We start from the raw sequence: 22,153 nt of genomic DNA, 5'->3' as shown, positions 1-22,153 counted from the left end.
GTAAAATGCATGGAATAAGTTGGAGAGAGGGTATTAGGGCTTGGACAGCATGAAAGGATTGGTGTCCTCTGAGTGTCTTCCAGATGTAACACATGGGTGATGGGTTTGGAAAGAACTTCCGGTTATCACATAGGCTGAAGAGGCAAACAGTTAGAGAATCAGAATGTGCCCTAACGTCTTCCATTAGTAGCTAAACTGTACTAATTAAAATAAAGCTGAGTATCAACTTGGATGCTTGGAAACACTTGACAGTGCCAAAGACGTGCGCTCACTTTTTCCCTTCACCAGAGTTGGCCTACAGATGGTGAAAACAGGTATGATGTCAGGCAGCTCCGTTTCCGCCCGGACCACGGCCTTAATCCGTCAGGGTATCTCATTTCTCCACATTTGTTGAAGCTATTAATATTTTTCTTAGTTTCTTTCCTGTCAGACTACTTAAGGAACTCTGAGAAATCAGAAAAAAATCTAAGGCTAATAGAGTGAAATGGTTCTGCTGATTTTTAATAAGAAATCCTAGGAGTCCTGTATTTCCACAGACCTATACATCATTTTGTCAGTGTCTACTTTGACAGTTTCTAAATGTGTCCACTATCATTCCAGAAGCCCTTTTCACATATCAGAAGAAGTTAGCTGAAATGTAATAAAAATGAAACCTGGGATCTGTTACACAGAAACGAACAAGTCTTGTTTTCTTGAGCTTTATGTCATTTTCTTAATATGGCCCTTACTGAGAACTTAAAAAGCCTCCTAGAGAACTGAAGGTCCATTGGACATTGTGTCACTCCCCTTTGGGTTAATCCTTAAATTTCAGTGGTTGTGGTGAAAAATCAAATACAGTTACAACAAAGAAAAAATTGGCTAGATTTTTGTCAAAATACTTCTTGCCTAATATTTTTGGTAGTATTTCTTAACTATATCTCTATGTTTCAATTACATTATTGTAAACAGTGCTGCAGTGAATGTGAGAATGTAGGTATCCCTCTGACATATTAATTTCTCTTTTATTCCAATTAAGGGATTGCTGGATTATATGATAGGGCTATTTTCAATTTTTTTTTTTTAATGAGGAACCTCCATACCGTTTTCCATTATTGACTTGCTAATTTATATTCAGGTTTCCCCTTTTCTCTGTATCTCTTTTTATCTTTTGCCTTTTGTGATGGAATACTATTAAGCCTTAAAAAGGAATGACATTCTATAATTTGGAACAGCATAGTGAATCCAGAGAACATTGTGGTAAGTGAGATAATTCAAGAACAGAAAGATAAATATTGTATGATCTCCCACATAAATGTGGGGTCAAAATCAGGTTGAATAGATACTAGACAGTAGAATGATGGTTAACAGCTTCCATGGAGTGTGGGATGTTACTGATCAAAGGGCACAAATTTTTAGCCAGGAAGAATTAGTTTCAGATCTATTGTAAAGCAGGGTGAGTATAGTCAATAGTAATATATATTTAAAAATAACAGGCAGTGAATTTCAAGTGTATCACCACAATAAATCAGGGAAATGAAGTGACAGAAATATTAGTTTAATTAAATCAGGCCACATATCAAAATATACTTATATATCAAAATATCACACTGTACTCCATTAATATAATACTCTATGATTCATTAATTAAAATAACATAAATAAAAAGTTCCATTATAGTGAATTATGAATGCATCACTACCTGGTTTCTGTACTACTGAGCCATCTCTTTTTAGAAACACACATATTTGTACATATTTATGGGGTTCAGTATGATAATTCAGTACATGTATACAATGTGCAATGATCTAACCAGGGTTATTAACACATCCATCTCCGCAAAAATTTATCATTGCTATGAGTTGGGAACTTTCAACTTTTGTAGTTATTTTAAAATATATCATAATTCATTGTAGACTATAGAAAACCCACTGTGTACATTGTATTCATGTATGTATATACTTATGCACTTGCATTTTGAACTATAGATATGTGGACATTAAATCTTTTGGCTGCAAATAATGGAGATTAGGAAATTAGTTCATGTAACATTATCTCTTCTCTTGGCTTTATATTTTTTTTTGTTCATATTAGTTTTATTTTTTCAATCAATCAACTTTGTAACTAACTTTAGGAAACAAACTTCTATTTTTTATTCTGTGAAATCTAGACAATCTCCCTTTGTCTGCTATTGCGTAGGAACTTAGCTCCTTTACATGGCCTGTACCTCTCTTTTCCTTCCTCTGCACCATTATTTCATACCTACTTTCACTTCTCAGGATTGGTAATATTTATATTCTATTGCTAAGTATGCGTGGGTCTTATATAAATTGATCTAAAAATGGAAAATCAACAGTGTTTACAATACTATAATGTACAAATATTATGAACTGTAAAACCAATAGTATATTAGGATTCATTGAAAAGGAAATTACATTCCATCTGACATACAACTTCAACTAATTTTTTTTCAAAAAGGGCATATGGGTAATATTGGAAAAAATGACTCTGATTTGAAAGAAAACAAGCATGTGTCAACTTATATTTTAATGAAAATAAAATTGTATAAGTACTATTTTACGTATGAGTCTTTTCATTCAACCCCCATAGCAGTATGTGATCACTATCAAACTTTACCAGCCCAAGAAATTTTTCTTCTGTTCTCTTGGTTATTGTGTCTTCTATGCTTTCTCTAGACATCCTCTCAGATGTTGAACTAATTGTATCTTTCAACTTCCATCTCAGATCTCACATCTTCATTTGTTTAACATTTTTGCAGATGTCCTCCACTTCAATTTCCAATTCTTCTGTCATTATTCTAGCTTCGGAAATCTCATTTTGCCAAAATGCCTTTTAATTTTGCTTACTACTTAAAAAAATATGGCTTGCTATTGCTGTGGGGTGGTTGGACTGGCTTGCTTGTCTATAATAACCATTCATTTTCTTGAAGGTCTTGACTTCAGCTTGAAAAGCCTCTGAGCAAGCACTGAATGCCCCTTGTCCTAGATGACTGGACTGAGGACGGATGGGAGGACCCATGTGATACAGACTTTCAGTTAATTTCCCTAACCAGCTCTCCAGTCTGTGATCTTCATGCTCAAAGGTCTCTCTGGGATTCGTTAGGGAAGACACAATCCTGCACAGCTATAGCCTTACCTTGTGAGAGTGTCAGAGGCTGCAGCTGCCTCTATGCTCAGTTATCCATCAACTCAAAGCCATATACTTACCATACTCCTTTCAGACAGTCATCAGTGTTTGCTAGAGGTTCCATCCCTCCTATTCACCACGCAGTTTCAGCTTGATCTCATTTTTATTTTCTTGCTGTCATTTCAGTGGAATTTGAGAGCAGAAGCCTGGTAGGTGCAGGGACTCAGTCCACCACTTCAAGCTGGAACTTTTAGCTTTTACAACGGAATGAACTGCTACTAACAAGCGTTTCTTTTCTCACTAGATATTTAGAATGAATGAGGTTATAGCAGTTTTCCCAGAAGACCTCAAACAGGTAGGAGTATTTGTTCTCAAACTATTACTATTTTTCAAAATTCTTGTGCCTATGGTTTTCTTCTTTTTACACTCACTTTTTCCTTATTGCTTCTCTCAAAGGGCTGTCCTATAATAGGCTCTCCTTTTCTAACGGGACACTTTTCTTACATGATAGACAAAATAGATTACCCAGATTGCAAGAGTCAATAAACTTTGAGAGTACGTATTTAAGAACTACTCCTTTGCATGAGGTGTAGAGCATGAGTTTTGTGACATCTATTGAGCAAGCCCATAGGTGTTTATCCTCACTAATTTGGATCTCTCTTCAGTTAATTAAAAGATGCCAGTTGAAGTGCACCCTGAACTGGACTTATGTTTTTATTATCTTCATTAGAACACTATTTAAATCCTAGGGTCAATACTAAACATTTACTTCATATATTGTTGTATTTTTTTCTTTGTTATCAAAGAAGCATAACTCAATTCAACAGGAGTAAGTTTTTTTCCACATAGAGATTATTTGTAATCAAGATACAATTTTATACTTCTTAGCAATCGATAGTCAACAACTTATTTATCAATAGGGATTCATTGGCCAATGTGCCAATTACCTTCCCTCTTGAGTCTTTTTTTGTTTGTTTTTGGTTTTTCTCTGGTACCGGGAACCGAACTCACGACCTTGCGCTTGCCAGGCAGGCGCTTTTGCAGCTGAGCTAAATCCCCAGCCCCCCCTCTTGAGTCTTAACACACATAATTCCCAAAAGAAACTCACAAATTACAAAAAAAAAAAATAGGACTCAGCACAATCATTTCATATGAAGAAAATTTATTTCATGTTGTGGATGTAAATTTTAGTAGTAATTCTGTTAAAGTCATTCTTCTTGGACTGTTTCCAAAATACTAGTTTAGCTACTCAAGATAAAATACATTATCTATGGATGTTTCAAAATGTCACAAGAGAACACATACCAAAAGTTAACATATTTGTTGAATTTCATTAGGTACAAGTGAAAACTGCTAGGAAAGTCATGATTTTAGATGTTTGTACTATTTCTATGGAGTTGCACAAGTGTCAGTGGTTATCAAGAATGGTTGTGGTTGTGGAGATCTTCCCGCTGAGTCATGTGGGGATCATTTCTGAGAGCCCACGAATCCTACTCCACAGGCTTCAACTGGAACAACCCATTTCTTTCATACTGTATTTTATATGCAATGAGAAGAAAATGCCACCTCTGCTTGGAGACTCTGCTAGCAAGAAATTAAGGGGCTACCATGGAAAGTTACCTGGAACGTACATCCGTAGCTAAACGTACATCCATTCCTGGCTGCGTGAAGTAAAAAAGTACCGATGAGGAATACAGATTTTATGTCCAGTAAGCAACCACACTAGAAAAAGCTGGCAGTATCAGAGAAGTTATCTCTCTTGACAGCTTCTATGTGGGGTGTAGACTGAAAAGGACTAAGAAACAATCCTCGAAGACAAATGCTTTCAAATGGCACTGCATATTGTAGTAACTCTAAATAACCAACATTTGCAAAACACTTTTTAATCCAGCTATAGAAATAGCAACTTGTTTTTAGCCTCATGATTCTAGTAGTAGATGAAGGATTTGTATCCAATCCACTCAACAGCATTTTTTCTTCAGACAACATGACCAAATGTGAAATAAAGAAAAAATTTCCTGGGTCATATGTCTAGGTTCCAAAAAGAAGGAGAAAGCAGCTCTACAATACAGAAGAAAAAAAAGATTCAACTTAATTAGTGCTCTTCTTTGTCTCTGTCACAGAAATACATGTTTTGAGTTAAAGAGACACATATCTGGAGATTTTAAATGGAAGGAGACACCCAGCTCCTTTCTTTTCAGACTTTTGAGGCCAAGTGACTTGTTCAAAGTCCTATAACTGCCTGATGTCCAACCTGCTATACAGGTTAACAGGTGATTAAGTGTGCTCTGCCCTTACTTCCTATTTAGAAATGCTTTTCTATTTAGAAATACTCTCTAGAGTTCATATCTTTTATGCTATGAGCCTAGCCAAGAAGAGCTCGCTAGGCCAGATAAGGTGAAACTTTACCAGTTTCTCCAAGCAACTATAACAGCTGGGTCACATCAGGTAGATCCTAGTGAAGAGATGACCAGTAATTTCAGTCCAAGAATGCAATTTAACACTAAAACTTCCCCCTTCTTCAGGCCTCACTATAGCTATTGCACAACATCTATTCATGTTAAGCTTTTCAGTTTTAAGCATCTGAAGCTCTCTTTGGTCGTTTCAGGGAATACAACGTTGATCTGAGCCAATGCAGGGCGGCTTTTATAGTGCGGTCACCAGCTAAATTAATAGCATTGACCATCTGCTGAATCTTTACTATGAAATTCTATATAAAAGTGAGATCAATATTAACATGGTCCCGTTGATATTTGCTGAACCACACAGGGTCATCTCTGCACTTAGTATCAAGCAAGTCCTGCGGAGAGTACAGACTATGTTGACATCACCTGGGATTCAGCTATGCTGGTAGTTTCTCTTCCTTCTTGGAGGCAATGATTGGTCTAATGCTAGTTACTATCCGGAGATGAACTCTGGCCCCATGAAACATCATTTGCACAAGAATTAGGTCATCTCTGTGTTTGTGGGTGATGGGATTGGAATACACATTCACTAAAACCAGCCTTGTGTAAGTTCCCCCTACCACTGTGAATAGCATGGGTTAAATTTACAAAACTGTTTGCTTGTACTCTTCTGATACTTGACCCTGCTTATTTGGAGTGAGGTGGGAGTTTTCAAGCAGTTCGTAGGCATCTTGCATGTTGGGGAGACTCTGCTTCATGCCCTGGGTGACCTTTTGGATCTGAATACCAGTACTGTTCTTTGAGCAAACTCTTTGGCCCTTGTAAACCTGAGCCTGACGTTTACAGACTCCAAACTTGCTGAGTAGGATGAACACATCCCTTTGGAAGGCCTTGGTGAAAATAGCATACAGGAATGGATTGGCACAGGAGTTAAGTGGATAGAAGAGAACCAGCAAAATTTTAGAGTTGGTGACAGTGATGAGAGGTTTGTCCATAAGCGCTGACAGAGCATAGAATGAGATGGGAGCCATGCACATGAAGTCTGTGAAGATCAACACTGCCATCCTTTTGGCAATTTTGGTGTCTTTGTCCCCAGGGTTGTACTGGGGATTTCGGACTGTGATATAGATCTTCACGTAACAGGAGCAGACAATGATGAAGGCAACAATGTTGAGCAACAAAACAAGGACAATGTATGCCAGAGCAAGAGGGGTCTCCGTGTCCATAGGCAGGCAGATGCTGACCTTGGCATAGCTACTTATTCCCACCAAAGGGAGCAGGGCAAGAAGGAAGCAGCAAATCCAGCCACCAACCATGATGGCGTATGCATGCCTGAGACGGAGCTTCCGGTCCAGGCGCATGGCGAAGGTGATGGCATACCAGCGCTCCAGGGTGATGACTGTCAGTGTGTACACCGACAACTCGCTGGCGAAAACAGTGAAGAAACCAGCTGTGTTGCAGCCAGGGCCAGTCTGCCAGTCAATAGCATGGTTATAGTACTCTGAGTGAGTGTAGAGGTCCACAGAGGCAATGAGGAGCAGGTATATCCCCATGCACAAATCTGCAAAGGCCAAATTGCACATGAGAAAGCGTGGGACGGTCAGTTTGTAGTGGCTGGTGAGGAGGATAAACAGGACAAAGACATTTCCCAGGAGAGCCAGCAGGCTAACAAACCACACCACAATTCTCAGGAACCTGTAGCCCATTATGTCTTCGCAAGGGTTGAATTCATCCGACTTGGGGGTGCATACCATGTCTTCATTATCCCCACACACAATGTAGTCATAATGACTGTCAAAGGCCTGTAGAGTCTCTTCTTGGGGGTTTTTGAGCTCCTCACCAAAGCCAATGATCTCGTCCTCTTGTTCTTCAAAGAAAACATAATAATGCGAGCTACTGTGGGTATCCTGGAGCTTGGAGTTTTGCTTGTACCCAACATTGCTGTCACCCAGATCTTCATATTCTTGGTAGGTGGGGCCAGTCAAGGCATGCACAGATTTTCTCTGACGTAGGCTCCGGATACTGCTCTCATTACACATCAAGGACTCAAGGATTCTGCAAGGGAATGGAAATGAATCACCGCTTGCTTAAAATCGGTAACACTTAGAAACATAAGCAAACTACTTACTCTGGTGGGTATGACTCTACATGACTCTACATGATCTGGTTGGGCCGGTCTTACCCACATCATTGCCTGTCACCTCCCCTCACCTAGTGTGATCTGGTGACACCAGTCTTAGTTCTCATGTACAGTCACTTCAAAAATAGCAGTGAAACCACAAATAGCAGTGATAAGATAGCATGGATGTTGGAGTCGCTGGACTTAGGCTAACATGTGGCTCTACTAGTTACTAGCTGTTTTATCTTGGGCAATCTCTGGACCTCAATTTATTCATTTATAAAATGGATAATGAGAAGTATTTCACAGAGGGTTACACCCGCATAAGTGCTACTATGTGTTGGTTATTGTTGTTATTATTATTCGTATTGAGAGCTCTAGAATTCCATAGTCCTAGCCATGCCTAGAAATGCATGGCTGCCTGTACACAGTTTTAAACTCAAATGTCTCTTTCTCAGAAGAGTCTTCCTTGATCGCCTCAAGTAAATTGTCTAACCCTTGTGTTTATTTCCTTCAAAGCACTATGTGATTTTTCTTACATTTCCCTTTTTGGTTTTTGGTTTCCTTCATTAGACTGTAAACAAAATGCAAGAGGGGCTCTTGTCAGTCCTACTCACTATTCTGGATAGGATAGTGCCAGGCACACAGTAGATAATAAATAAATATTTGTTGAACAAATGAATAAATGGACACTCCCGCGCAGATACGCTCATTTAAAAAAGGATTCAGTTTTTCTGAGCTCACCATGCTTACAATAAAAGAAATTGTTCACCTTGATTCAGCTACAGAGCAGAGACTGATTGACCTACCAAGGTCTCTTTAAAACGTCCACTGGGCTAGCTGTTCTCACCTCTTTGGAGGTCAAGGAGAAACCTGGACCCTGCCCTGAGGTCTACTTTAGCTTCTTACTCATCCCTGATCCTTTCCTAGTCGGTGCCATACGGCGTCATTACAGACTCTGCCGTCACCATCCCTGGGTCCTTCTGGTTTCCTGCAATTTTATGCCCATATTGGCCTTTTTGCACAGTGCTTAAGCTTTCTTGCTTGCTTCTGCCTCCACAACTGGGTCCCAAGTCTTTTCTGATGATAAATATGAGTATAGAAAGTCAATCAACAGATTCTTACACTGAAGCTGCGAAGGACTGAAATAGGAGACAAATAAAGGTGGAGGTAGGAGACAGGGAATAGTACATGCCATACAGAGGGAAGTGTACAGGTAAAACTGTGGATAAAAGTAAGAGTGACAGAAAGTATACAGAGAAAAAGGGCCATCCTTCCTTTACAACCTCGTAAGCAGTCAGACATTAAAATAATACATATGACAGTTAATGTTTATTGAAAGCTTATACTATCCCAGGTCATCCCATTCCAGATATTCTCCATTCGGCTTCTTCTTGCATCTTCTTATAATCCCTATAATGACAACTTTATGATCTTCTTTTGTTTAGAAGCTCAGGATAGCTATGTAACAACTAGAGACTGGTAGGCCTGGGGTACAGACCAAGCTGACTGCAAAGCCTATCTCATGTAACCAGTGAGCTGTGACATTTGCGAGGCCCAAGCTGATCAGGCAGTCCACTCGCTTGTGTTTGTAAGCTTGCCCTTCCTGTTGGTATCTAATATGTGTTGCTTCTGGAAATGAGAACTAGAAATCATGTCTGTGTAACCTCCACAAAGTTCTATGTGATCTGGTCACGACTTTCCGTACCATATTGTCTCTTATTACCTCCCATCCGCTGTGCTAGCCAGGCACATCAGCCTGTTTCTCATCTGCAACCACTTTTCACCCACAGCATTGTGTCTCGTAGATTTCCTCTTCTTAGGGATGCTCCTCATTCTTTTCTACATGACTTCCAAGTCACAGAGATTCTTCTCTAAACCTAGAAATTAATTTAACTTCTACATGGCCTTTAGTCACTTATTCTGGGCCCCTGACACTTACCCTCTGATTTTCTTCTGATTCTTAAAAGCACAGCAATGGCTTGGATAAGAAAGGTCAGCCCGGATGAGGTGAAGGAAACTCAAGGAAAGTGGAAGTTTCTTAAGAGTCCAAGTGTTTCTTGCTATCAGTTCCTTCAGATGCTCCAGGCCTTTGGAGGGCAGGGCAGTAACACTGGTAGAAGACACATCCCTGGGATGCAGAGAACAGAACAGCACAGAGAGGTCGTGAGCAGCCAGAGTCTTTTAGTTCTTGGCCAGAAAACCAAATAGACCTGAGATTAATGGGAAACTGATAGGCTCCTTCCTACTGCTGAATCTGCAATCTGAATTTGTAGTCTAAGGAGGAACACAGCCACTAGTCTAAGGAGGGATGGTAGGCATCTAAGTCAATGTTTTATAAGGAACTTCTATTTTTATTGCTTGAAATTTGAGTATTCCCCAGCACACATTCTAGTTCTACAGACATTTCATTTTATTCACCAGAATACCTTCAAGCTCCTAGAATCAGAGATGAATGTCGTCTACTCTGCAAAATGACACCATCCAACTATTCAAGGGTCCTAAGAGGCAAGTGAAATAAAGTTGAGCTGCACAAGGGGAGATATACTGTTCTCAGTTTCTGTGGGGACCAGGGCTTTGGGACTGATGAACAGCTCAGTGAATGGATCAACACCAGTAATATATGAAAATAATCTAATGATGCAGAACTTGAAAGTTCTAACCAGTCACATTGTGAGTTCATGACTAAGAAAAACCCCTCCGCCCATGTGCACAGTTTATTTATTTAGAATACTGTAAATATATTCTTACAGATTCAAGTATTTACATTAACAATCTGAAATGAGATTCAAGTCATTTCTTCACACTATGGAATGCAAGGACGATGGGACTAGGGATTGGATTTTACATATTAGTTCATATTAATTTGCATATTAATTCATAGCTTTTAACTTGACATTCATTATTCTTCTCTCAATCCTAGAGCGTCTAGGTTTATGTCTTGCTGCATCATTTTTACTTGCACTGAATAACAGCTTGAATAAGATTATGAATATTTAACCTAACATCTTTCTTATTTTATATTTTATCAATTAAAAATTCATTAAGTAGCATTTATATTTTAAAATATTTACTATAATTAGTAGTGTCTGGGTAAAATGAATTCTAATAGTTTTAGGTTTTTCTTACACAGCATTATAACTGGAATTAGCTAGGATTTACGTTATCAAGCTCCAAGGCTGTCAGAACTTGCTTGTGGTTTTTGTTTGTTTCCTTGTTTGTTTTTACAAACACAAAAAGTTCATATATTAACCTCATTCTCACCACAGAACCATGACTCTTATGGGGGAAGGGTATGATATTTGCTATGTGTATGTACTTGACTTAAAATTCCACAGCGTAGTATTTTCCAAGCTTGCCTGGTGGTAAGGATTACCTTTGGCATTTGTTGCTACGTGATCTCCAGGTGAATTTTAACAGGCAAGCTGATATACATGAATGGCTTGGCTTTCTGAGAGATGTGAGGATGTTAGAGTTAGGCTTTAGTAAAGCTGAGAGGTAGGTGAAATCATCTGTCCTTTGGATATCTCTTTCTCTTTTAGCCGTGTTGTTTTCAAGGTGTGGCATCTTTGCAGAAAACTGGAAATAACTTAAGTCTCTCTTTATCCCACAGTGCTTTCGTGTCAAAGCCTCTCTGAGCTCATTTCCCCTGCTTTGCTAGCTGCTGGATACACCAATTGTGTCATTTCCCCTGCTTTGCTAGCTGCTGGATACACCAATATTCACTGCAAAGAATTTATTCTTCTAAAGGGATGTGTTTGTACTTTAACATTTCTTGAGAAAACATTTTAATGACCATTCTAATTACTGCATTATAACCCCAAAACCAAGTGACATAAAACAGCAATTGTTTTATTGTGAGCATAGCTTTTGTGGATTAGGAACGTGAACAGGGCTTAATGGGGATGGACTGCCTCTGCTCTGTGATGTCTGGGCTCAGCTGAGAAGACCTGAGGCTGAGGTGACCTGCTAGCTGGGAGCTGGGGTTATCTGCAGGGCTCTTCATGGGCTTGTCTAAAGAGCAGACTTGGCTATGGCGCAGGGCCCTGCTCCGGGGCCGCGCTGTTCCTGCTGCTGGCTGCCCTGCTCACCTACATCCCCTCGCTGCTGGTGGCCTACCGGAGCCACGGGTTTTGCCTGAAGCTCAGCAGCTACGAGGAGCAGCCGACCGTGCTTTTCCTGCATCAGGTGCTGCTCCTGGCCCTGCTGTAACCTGAGCAGGGCGGTTTCTCGCCTGGAGCACGTTCCCCGCCTTCAACCGGCTGCACTGGGACCGGCTGCGCGTCCTGCTAGTCTCAACTGGAGAAGACAGTAACCAGGACGGGAAGACAGACGTGCTGCATTTTAAACTGGAGCTTCCCCTGCAGCCCACTGAGCACGTCCTCGCCGTGCAGCTCACCCTGACCTTCTCCTACCAGCTGCACAGGACGTCAGCATTTGTGATGCGGAGCATGGCCTTTATCCAGACCTCCTGCACGGTTCCCGGGTCCCAGCTGTAGGTGAACAGAGACCTGAGGCTGCAGCAGAAGCAGCCGCTAAGCTACAGTGGCCTGGACTCGCCCAGGGCTATGACCTCACCCGCATTGTGGCCGCCTACCAGGAAAGGAATGGCACCACCATCCTGAAGGACCCCAGCCCCATCTGGCTGGTGGGCAGGGCCGCCGAAGCGCCCTTTGTGGTGAATACTGTCATCCGACAGCCTGTGGAAGTCGTTTGTTATCAGCGGGGGTTCTGGGAGATGATCAAGTTTGCCTGGATTCAGTATGTCAGCATCCTGCTCGTCTTCCTCTGAGTGTTTGAAAGAATCAAAATATTCGTGTTTCAGAATCAAGTGGTGACCACGATCCTTGTGCCGGACATGTCGCAGGGAGACTTGTATAAGGAGCACTTGTCCTGAGAAGACCATTTCTGAAGACTCAGCAGTCCCGGCCCTCGCTGTTGTGTGAACAAAGCCGTGGCCGCCTGTGGCCTCGTGTGGTTTCCCCGCCGAGGCGCAGCTCTTTCACTTTTGCTCTACCCCAATTCTGTATCTGCCAAGCGCTGGTCGAAACCACTGGGCACTAGTCTGTGGGGAGGCCCGAGGGCTCTGGAGGCCATAATTTGTTGTTTTTGTGTGTTTGCCTGCCTTGTCCTTGAATTTCAAGAGAACCTTCCAGTCAGTCCAGGCATCCTGGAAGGAGTCCCATTTCTGGTCAAGCAGAGATGGTCACTCTTTAGAACTGGATGCACTGGGCATCTCTTCTCCCTTTTTGTAATCCACTCTGACTCGTTTCAGGCCTCTCATGATGAATATGCAAATCCCCAGCAATTTCTACTCTTGGGATCTACAGTTCCCATTCAGAGCTTTGATTTCCAGAAGGAAGCCTTCAGCTGGCGGGCCCTAGAGCAAGCACTGCAAACCCGTGGTGGGGCGCGCGGGGGCAACACCAGGACCGTCCACCTGCCCTCGGCCGACAGCAGGGTCATCACCAGCCCAGCTGAACAGCCCTCATGCAACATTAAATCTGTCAAAAGACCAGTGGACTTCAATTCCAAAATAATCACAGATCCATGTACAGTCATCCGCCTGTATCTGTAGGTTCCAAATCCATGAATTCACCCACTACGTATTGAAAATATTAAAAAGAAAAGTGGGGTCTGTACTAAAGTAAGGCCTTCTGATTGTTACCATTCCCTAAGCAAAAGTAGAAGGTATTTACATGACATTTACATTGTAGTAGGTATTATAAGTAATCTAGAGATGATTTAAAGTATGCAAGTGGATGTGTGTAGTTTGTATGTAAATATTATGCCATTTTATATAAAAGACTCGAGCGTTCCCAAAATTTGATACCTTCACAGGGTCGGAGAACCAATCCCTCACAGAAGTCAGCAAGGACTGCATTTGCATCACCGACATAAGCTTTCTATTTCTAGCTAAAATCATCTCCGTGTTGCAATAGCTTTTGTGTTCACTTTTACTCCCTTCTGATCCATCCTTCAAAGAACAACCAGAGTAGCCATAACATAAGAAGCGAGTATTGGCATGTTCTGCTTAAAACCTAGCAGTAACTTCTCAATGTACTTCAAATAATGTCCATTCTTTCTTCTTTTGGAACTGGGAATCAAGCTCAGGACCTCACACTTGCTTGCCAGGCAGGGGCTACGCCAAGCTATATCCCCAGCCCCATGTCCATTCTTTATACCATGTCCTTCAGGGGCCTGCAGTCCTGGCCCTTGAATACCTCTTCAACCTCATTTCCAGTATGTGAGGGCCCTCGATGCTCTCCAGTACCCACTAGGCATGCTGCTCTAAGTATTCAGTAGGTACACTGCTTGCAAAGTGCTCCTGTGGAGCTGGCCTCTCCTCATGCAGCTCATCGACTGTTACTTTGCACTTACAAGGTCAAGCAGAGGAGAACTATTATTTTTTCTTTTTGGAAAATGTACCCTTTTACAGCGTTTTGCAGTTTTAAACACTAGATGTTCTCAGAAAGGAGAGTATTTGGTCCTTTACTTCCCAGTAGACATAGCACTGCCTCTTCACTCAAAATATCCTAAGTGGAGTGAATCTTCTTTCAAGCCTAATCATGTTTTTTTTCTTTTCAGTTCCCTGCTATTTTTCCACCTTCTTTCAGGGCTTAAAGCTTCATTGTCCTCAGGGAATCTCTTGCTCTTGTCCTCTGTTCATGCCATAAATATTTACAATAAAATAGAAGTATTCACCCACCAGATGTCAGCTATTTATGCATCGACAGCCTCATGGTTCTCATTGGTATCACCTTAGTTTAGGTCTGAATTACATTTCCCTTAGCTTTGTAAAAACTTCACAACAGTCTCCCAAAAATCTTTTACTAATCCCACCTTCAGACTTAGAATGCTTTTTCTAAAGTGTGATCTCATTGTATGCTGGCAACTATGACCCCCCCACTGTTTAAAAACTGAAATTCAAGCTTCTCAGAAGAACATCACTCTTCTGCTAGAAGGAATTCTGTCATCTTATTTCTTGATTGTTTCCTTCATTTCAGTGGAGCACATTCTGAAATAACTTCTTAGGCCACACGAAAAAGGTATTTTCAGCATTCCTACCTGCCCTACTCTTCCATTCAATTGATGTTTTACCTGGTTATCATTTTTTCCTCCAGGATTATAAGGGTTTTACCCTATTGGGTTCTAGCAGCCAGCACTGTTTTTGGTATGCCATTCAAGTTCTTGTTCTTGGGTCACTGAGTTGTTTTATCTCTCTGGAAAAATTATTGCATTTGTTTTGTTTTATTTATGTTGGAGGTTGAACCCAGCACCTCCTACATTCTAAGCATATGCTTGCTCTACAACTGAGTTACACTTTAGCTCTCTGAAAGTTTTCATGAATTTTTTTATCCTTGGTATAAAATCTCATGATCAGCCTTCACATAGATTTTTTTATATTTACTAGACTGGGAAAAGAATGTTGAAAGAATTTTTTAGTCTAGAGACCTTTATTCTTTGGTTCTTAGGAGTTTCCTTGTATTGTTCCTGGGGTAACTCACTCTTCTCATTTTCTCTGCCTCTTCAATTCTTAGTAAGTGGGAAAGGTACCTCTGGGATCTCTCAGACATAGCTCCATCTCAGGCACCTCCAAGGATCTCTCAGACATAGCTCCATCTTTTGTCACACTCTTTTCCTGTTACTTTTATTAAGTCTTCTGGTAGAATTCCTTTACTTTATTCTGTCTCTCATGTTGAATTTTTAATTTTCACTTTGTGAGAGCTGGGACTGTGCCTGTTATGCTCACTGCAGAACTGTGGACACCTAGAATGATATTTTGCCAGCAAAAGGCCCCAAATACATGTTTGTCAAACACATGAGTGCACTTCTAAGAGGATTTTCTTGTCTTCATTCTTCCGGTGATAGGCTACTAGAGAAAGCCCACTGTAGTGTATGTGAGTATGGGTTTTACTACACTTGATCCTGGCCAAAAGGTCAGGTAATAATGGAGAATAAATTTTAAATTCAGATGACTTGAATTTGAATCTCAGCATCTGAACCTGCTATCGGTCCTTTAATTTTTGTGTGCCTTAGTTTCCATATCATGGGTTTGTTGAACAAATAGTAGTTATTATCACAGTCATCATTTTCATTATAATAGAATGTCTTTGCAGATTTATTCTTAAAAGAAAATTAATTTATTAACACCAAATTAAAATAAAGGCTTAAAACTATTAAATTCAAGACAGTGAGCTTGCCTCTTAATGTGCTCTGGACCCTAGGAGTACAGAAATAGATTAAATTGGCAGACATTCCTGCTCTTTTTGTGCTTATATTCCAGTAGGGATAGAGGTGCAGTTAAGAAAAGGAAAGTAAAATATATAGTATGTTAGATGATGATCAGTACTGTGGGTAAAAAGGAACGCAAAGAAGAAGAAAGTGGCCAGAAGTGGGGTCAGAATTTGACATGAGGGGGCAATTTCAAGGCTCACTGAGCAAATGTGTAAAGAAGGTGGGGAGAGCCACATGGGCAAGGGTGTAGCAGGTAGAGTTACCAGCAGTGTAAAGACCCTGAGGTGGGGCTGTGCCAAGCTATTTGAGGAAGCAAAGAGGCCAGTGTGGCTGGAACTGAAATAGAGAGCCAGAGGAAATGTGGGAGAAGTCAGAGAAGGAATGGGAGGCCATTAAACAGACACTTTTTTCACTGGCGTGAGATCAAGAGCCTTCAAAAGAATTGTATTATCTGATTAACTTTTAAGGTATTGGTCCAGGGTTTTGGTCAAGAGGCTAATGTTACAAAGTGACCTACAATACAGTGGAAGAGACAGCATGTGGACAGAAGAGATGGTAACTATGGTAGTGGGGGCATAAAGATTTCCCTCTGCTTTTATTCTCAGTGAAAAACCGCAAGGTGTTTAACTGGATATGACCATGAAGAAGAAGAACTAGAGAGCAGAAGAGAGGGGAGGGCTATAACACTGCCATCCAGGAGAATGGAGAGCAAACGGGGAACCTGGATGTGCGTGCTGTGTGACATGAGGGCCCACTTGGAGGAATGACTCAAAGTGAAACAACGCTGAGCTCCAAAAATCCAGGCCCAGAGCAGTTGGCTAGTTGGATTTAACCAGGGTTGGGCTTTTCCGATAAGGATGATGAAATGGAAAGGATGGTAACAGACAAGACATTTAGTTGGCTATGTGCACAAGTGAGCGTATATGGTGATAGGACATGAATTTCAGATGCACAGGAAAGAGGAGAGACAGTGAAAAGTTAGTGATGCACTTAGATTCTAGTGGGAACAGGGAGATGGGAAAATAATAGGATGCTTGAGAATGCGATTATGGATAAGGCAAAGTCACTGGCAATGCCAACGGTAGTTCTGACCATGGAAATGAGGTCTGGAGGTACAGTAGAGGGCAAGCTTACTGGAGGAGTAGAGGTCAGAGGCCAATGTACAGAAAAAGACAAACCATGTGAATATTGCAATCACCAAACCTTAAGAGAGTAGTGCAGAAAAAGTGAGTAACAGTGAGCCAGGAGCTGAAACCTTCAAGGAATGAAACAAAGGAGAAAAGGGAACCTTAGTACACTGCTGGTAAGATTGTCAATTGGAATGGCTATTATGGAAAATAAAATGAAAGTACCTCAAAAAACTAATGGTAGAAGTGTCATATGACTCAGCAATTTTCTGCTGGACACCCAAAGAAAATGAATCTTGTAGAGATATTTTCACTCCCATGTTGCATTATTTACCATGGCCAAAGAAAGGAAACATCCTAAGTGTTCATTAGTGGATGAATGGATAAAGACAATGTGATATGTACATATATTTTCTGTTCACTTTCTACTGTCCTGGATGGAAACACACACACACACATACACACACACACACACTATTCAGCACTCCTTCAAACAAAAAGAAATCCTGTCACTTGCAATAATCTGGCTGAACCTAGAAGGTGTTAAGTTAAACAAATTAGACATAGAAACACAACATTCACATTTAATGTGGAATCTAAAAGAAGTCAATTTTACAGAAAAAGGGAATAGGATGGTCATTTTCAGAAACAGAGGGAATGAATGGAGGATCCAGGAGACTTTTGATCAGTTACAACATGAATAATTTCTGAAGATCTATTATACAATATGGTAATGATAATTAACAATGTATTAAATAACACATTGTATTAAACTTTAAAATTGCTAAGAAAATAGATCTTAAATGTTTTCACAACAATACAAAACAGTAATTAAATGAGATGATAGAAAGTTAACCATGCCAATCACTTCAAAATATGCACATTAACTATATACAAGTACTACTTGTCCAAAAATTGTAATGTGGGAAAACAGGAAAATGAGACAAAATAACCTTGAATTCATAGGTAACAATGCAAAAAAGGTATCTGGGTACTAATATCTGATGCCTGTGAGTCAAAGTTGAGGAGGGTTTTTAAGAAGTGATAGGGATAAAGCTGTAAAAGCAACAGTGAGGAGAAAGGACATCTGCCCCAACTCCATTTTATGTTTCTAATATAGGAGTCAATAATTAGTACACTTTTGAATTAGCTAATCTACTTTAAGAGATCTTTCAAAGCTGTTGTTTCCACCAACAAGCTGTTGGCTTGCTCACCTGAAGATTAAATTGCAATATGAATTTGAAATTGCTTACCTATACCACTTAGCTACTCTGTTTATTCATTTTCAGAGAACTCATAAGGAAAGAAGTATTAGGATTATAACTTTAATGGTATGACCTTTGTCGAGAAATTATTCCCCATTTTTCAGATACTTGATGAATTTTTGCTGTGGATAAGGCACTGTTCAAAACATGGTGGTTATAACGGTAGAAAAAAATTGAAGAAAATCCCATCTCCCATCGCACTTATATACTAATGGAGGCTGACAGAGTAAAGAAGTAAATAAATATCTAGAATATTAAGTAGTGACAAGCATTAAGCACAAAAACAAAGCAGGGAAGCGGGTTGAAGAGTAGTGGGTAGTTCTGGGAATTAAACAGGTTGATAAGGGAAGACTTCAATGAGCAGATGACACTTTTTTTTTTTTTTTTTTGGTTTTTTTCTAGTACCAGGAATCAAACTCACGACCTTGCACTTGCCAGACAGGCACTGTGCTGCTGAGCTAAATCTCCAGTCCCCATGAGCAGCTGACACTTAATCAAAGACTTGAAGGCGGTGAAGGAGCCAGCCTTATAGCTCTTTGGGGAAGGAGCTTTCTACATAAAGGAAATAGCTAGTAGAAAATCCTCAAGGTGGAGATGTGCCAGAATGGCCTTTCCAGTGTGGCTGGAAAAGAATGTCCAGGAAGAGAGATATAGGAGAGAGAGTTCAATACAGAGTGTGCACAGGGGACAGAAAGCATGGTTTTGGATGCCTATTTTGAGAACTTTGGTTTTTATTTTGAGTAGAATAACAAACCACAGGAAATTTTAAGCAGAAACTTAATAAAATGATCAAGTCAAGTTAAAGAACTATAGTAGGTACAAGGATAATCACACGTGAAGGGAGCTGATTTGGTGTACTAAGAAGAGGTTGTGTGTCTAAACAAGTGCTGGATTTGAATCCTAAAGCTGCCCTTATGACCAGTTGAGCTCAGGGCACTTACTTGACATCTCTTAACTTCAATTTCCCCATTCTTTAAGTAAGGGTAGTTACAGCTAATATCAAATAATTAAAAAGGCTCAAGGCTATAAACTATATGTAAAGAACCTAGCACGTAGTAAGAGCTCAAAAGTCACATTAATAAGAACATAGTTATCTGAAGAGTCAAATGACCATAAACTGCTAATCTTTTCTCAAAGTCTAGGTATACAAATGAAATTGCTTTACATTTCAGATATCCTCTTTTTGTCTCTCTTAGGTTTGCTTACCTACATTGTTTTAGAGTCTATATAAGTCTTCCATGACTTATTAAATTTCATAGAGTCATTCTAACATAATGAATCCTGTGATGGAAAACTGTTTATATACTGTAATTCATTAAGGTCCATGCTCTACCACATGGTGACAAGAGGAAACAATAGCCATTTACTGCCAACAGCAGATGCTGAGACACAAACATGTCCCTCATCTTCGTGTTGAATCCCTTCCCCTCTCAACCTTCTACCGCCATATATGAACAAAAATGACCATCCCCATCATAACTAAGGGTCAGGCTCAATGCTACCCTTGAGAAATGAAAAATACATTTTCTTACAAGGTCTTTCTAATTTTTAGACTCAGGCAGAACATAATTAGCATAATTGATTTCTATTTTTTTTGTCTTTTTGAGACAGGGTCTCGCTATACAGTTTAGGCTGGCCTTGAGCTCACTTTGTAGCCCAGGCTGGTCTCAAACTCACAACAATCCTCCTGCCTCAGCCTCCTGAGTGCTAGGATTACAGGAGTGAGCCACCATGCCTGGCCATAATCGATTTCTGTGACTTGTTAGAGATAGTATGTTGGAGTGAAAATCCGTAACTGCCTGTCTCCTTTCACTGTTGTAGGAGTAAAATTCTCAGAAAAGTCAATTAATTACTCATCCATATTTACTTGAGAATAATTGTGAGCCTAACTATATACATTAAAACCTGCTTTTGTATATATGTTTATGAGTTATTTATTGAAAATTTTAATCTCAGATTGATTTAACTCCATTAGTTACACTACTGCTAACATTTTCTAGTTACTTGTACTATCATGAATAAAACTTACTACAGAATATTGCACATATGTTTTTTGCTCTTACACCATGGTCCTAATGCAGTCTCATTTCCCTTCTTTCATCACACAAATAATTGAGATTTTATATGGGCAAATATTACGAGAGGAGGGTTACTAGAGGAGGCTCAATCCTTTGGAGTTGAAAGGATAAAATAAACTTTATGCAAGAAAAATTTGACCCCAAGTCTAGTAGGCACTCACTAAAAGGTAGATTTATTTGTACTTAAAGGAGAAGTTTAATCTGGCTCACAGTTTCAGAAAATTCAGTCCATGGTTAGCTGGCTGTAATGCAGAGACATCATGGTAGAAGGACATGGCAGAGCCAAGCTGCTCAGTTCATGGCCAGGAAGCAAAGTAGGGGAATAGTGCCAGAGAGGACGGGGAATGGATGGGTCTTGTTGATAGAGTAACTAAGGTCCTCCATGGTCCACACAGACACACCAAGAAGTGTGCTTTACTAATCAAAGTGAGCCAATTAGCTTATACCCATTGTCAAACTGATGCTCAAATATGTCTCCTTAAATCACACTTAATCTCCAAATATACACAAAACAGGGTAATAATTCCACCTAACATGTTACAACTATCTTACATACAGCCAAGAACGCTATAATTCCTTACTCAAAATTTCAAAAGTTCTAGCATTTTTCAAAAGTTTAAATCAAAGCTGTTTCTGGGGGTAACAGCAAACTCTTAGCTGTGAACCTCTGTAAAAATAAAATATCACAAGGTTTTAAATATTCCCAAGGTTATAAATCACAAGGTAAATATTCCCATTCCAAAAGGTAAAAATAGAGGGCGAGAAAGAATTGAACAAAAGCAAGACTGGAACCTAGTATGGCAACTGAGTCCTACAGTTCCATATCTAGCATCCAGGATAGATAGTGGTAAGACAAGAGTTTCACAGGGCTTGTGTGGCCCCCACCCTGTGGCCTTTCTGGTTGCAGCCAACCTGGCCTCTCTCTTGGACTGGCTCCACTTACATCCTGCAGCTTTCTTTGTCAGACATTATATATTCCTGGTATCTCTGACTTCTTCCTGTCTCCACTTCAGCTTTGGCGTCTTTCCCATAGCTTCACACAATGCCCTCTCGGAGGCTCCTTTCCTGGCCTTTAGAACATTCTTTGAAATCTCAGTGGAAGCTTCCCTGACTGCATAACTCTTGCATTCTTCATGTTGATAATAATAATAATAATAATAATAATAATAATAATAATAATAAACCCCATAACATCATATGGACAATGCGAAGGTCTGCCAACTGTGAGGCCAGTAGCCAGTCCCATTTTGACTGTGGCAGCAGTGGCCTCTCAGTGCCTGGATGGCTGAACATGGTGAAACGAATCCCAGGGAACCAGTTCCCTAAGACTTTTCTCAAGCAGAGGTCCTAAGGACTCTCTTTACAAAAGAAAGCTTTATAGTTTTGTACCCTTGAGCCAGCAATGTATGGGGTCTTGCTGTTTCTGAGATGACTTCAACAGGCATCTTTCTTCTTGTCAATGTATAAAGTAGTTGGCTTCTTTGGAAATTATCAAATTGAAAATTTTATTAAAATTGAAGTTCTTAAAAATCTGAACTTCATCAGATATGGAACAATTATAAGATCTTTAAAATGTATTAAGAAATATCAGGCTTTGTAAACAACATGTTTGTCATTAGCAAATAGAGACTCTTTAATAGTAAATAATAAATAATAAAACCTCACACTGCCTAGGCAATGCAAATAGTTGTAGTTATCTGGGACAGAAAAGCAAACACTGAAGATCTTTAGCTCCAATCTTTTGTTTCCTATTGCTGGAATTCCATATTAATTTCTCCTTGTTGGATAACTAACTGGG

The 22,153-nt window shown here is 40.0% G+C and overlaps 1 protein-coding gene across 5 annotated transcripts in view; it reads right to left on the bottom strand.

Annotated features, from left to right (window-relative positions):
* Positions 1 to 4,264: 4,264 nt before the first annotated feature.
* The window catches only part of Tshr (thyroid stimulating hormone receptor), a 157,158-nt gene continuing 139,269 nt past the window's right edge, over positions 4,265 to 22,153 (bottom strand). For all 5 annotated transcript variants that reach the window (XM_013517233.1, XM_013517232.1, XM_005390232.2 and 2 more), the window contains 2 exons: positions 9,590 to 9,778; positions 4,265 to 7,583 (listed from right to left, as the gene is read on the bottom strand). In XM_013517233.1, the coding sequence (XP_013372687.1) occupies positions 6,173 to 7,583; positions 9,590 to 9,778 (1,600 nt within the window). In that variant the 3' untranslated portion in view covers positions 4,265 to 6,172. The remainder of the gene's footprint in view (positions 7,584 to 9,589; positions 9,779 to 22,153) is intronic.

The sequence above is a fragment of the Chinchilla lanigera genome, unplaced genomic scaffold (assembly GCF_000276665.1).
Source record: "Chinchilla lanigera isolate Chin_1 unplaced genomic scaffold, ChiLan1.0 scaffold00037, whole genome shotgun sequence".
NCBI lineage: Eukaryota > Metazoa > Chordata > Mammalia > Rodentia > Chinchillidae > Chinchilla > Chinchilla lanigera.
This window is presented reverse-complemented; position numbering and strand designations above follow the sequence as displayed.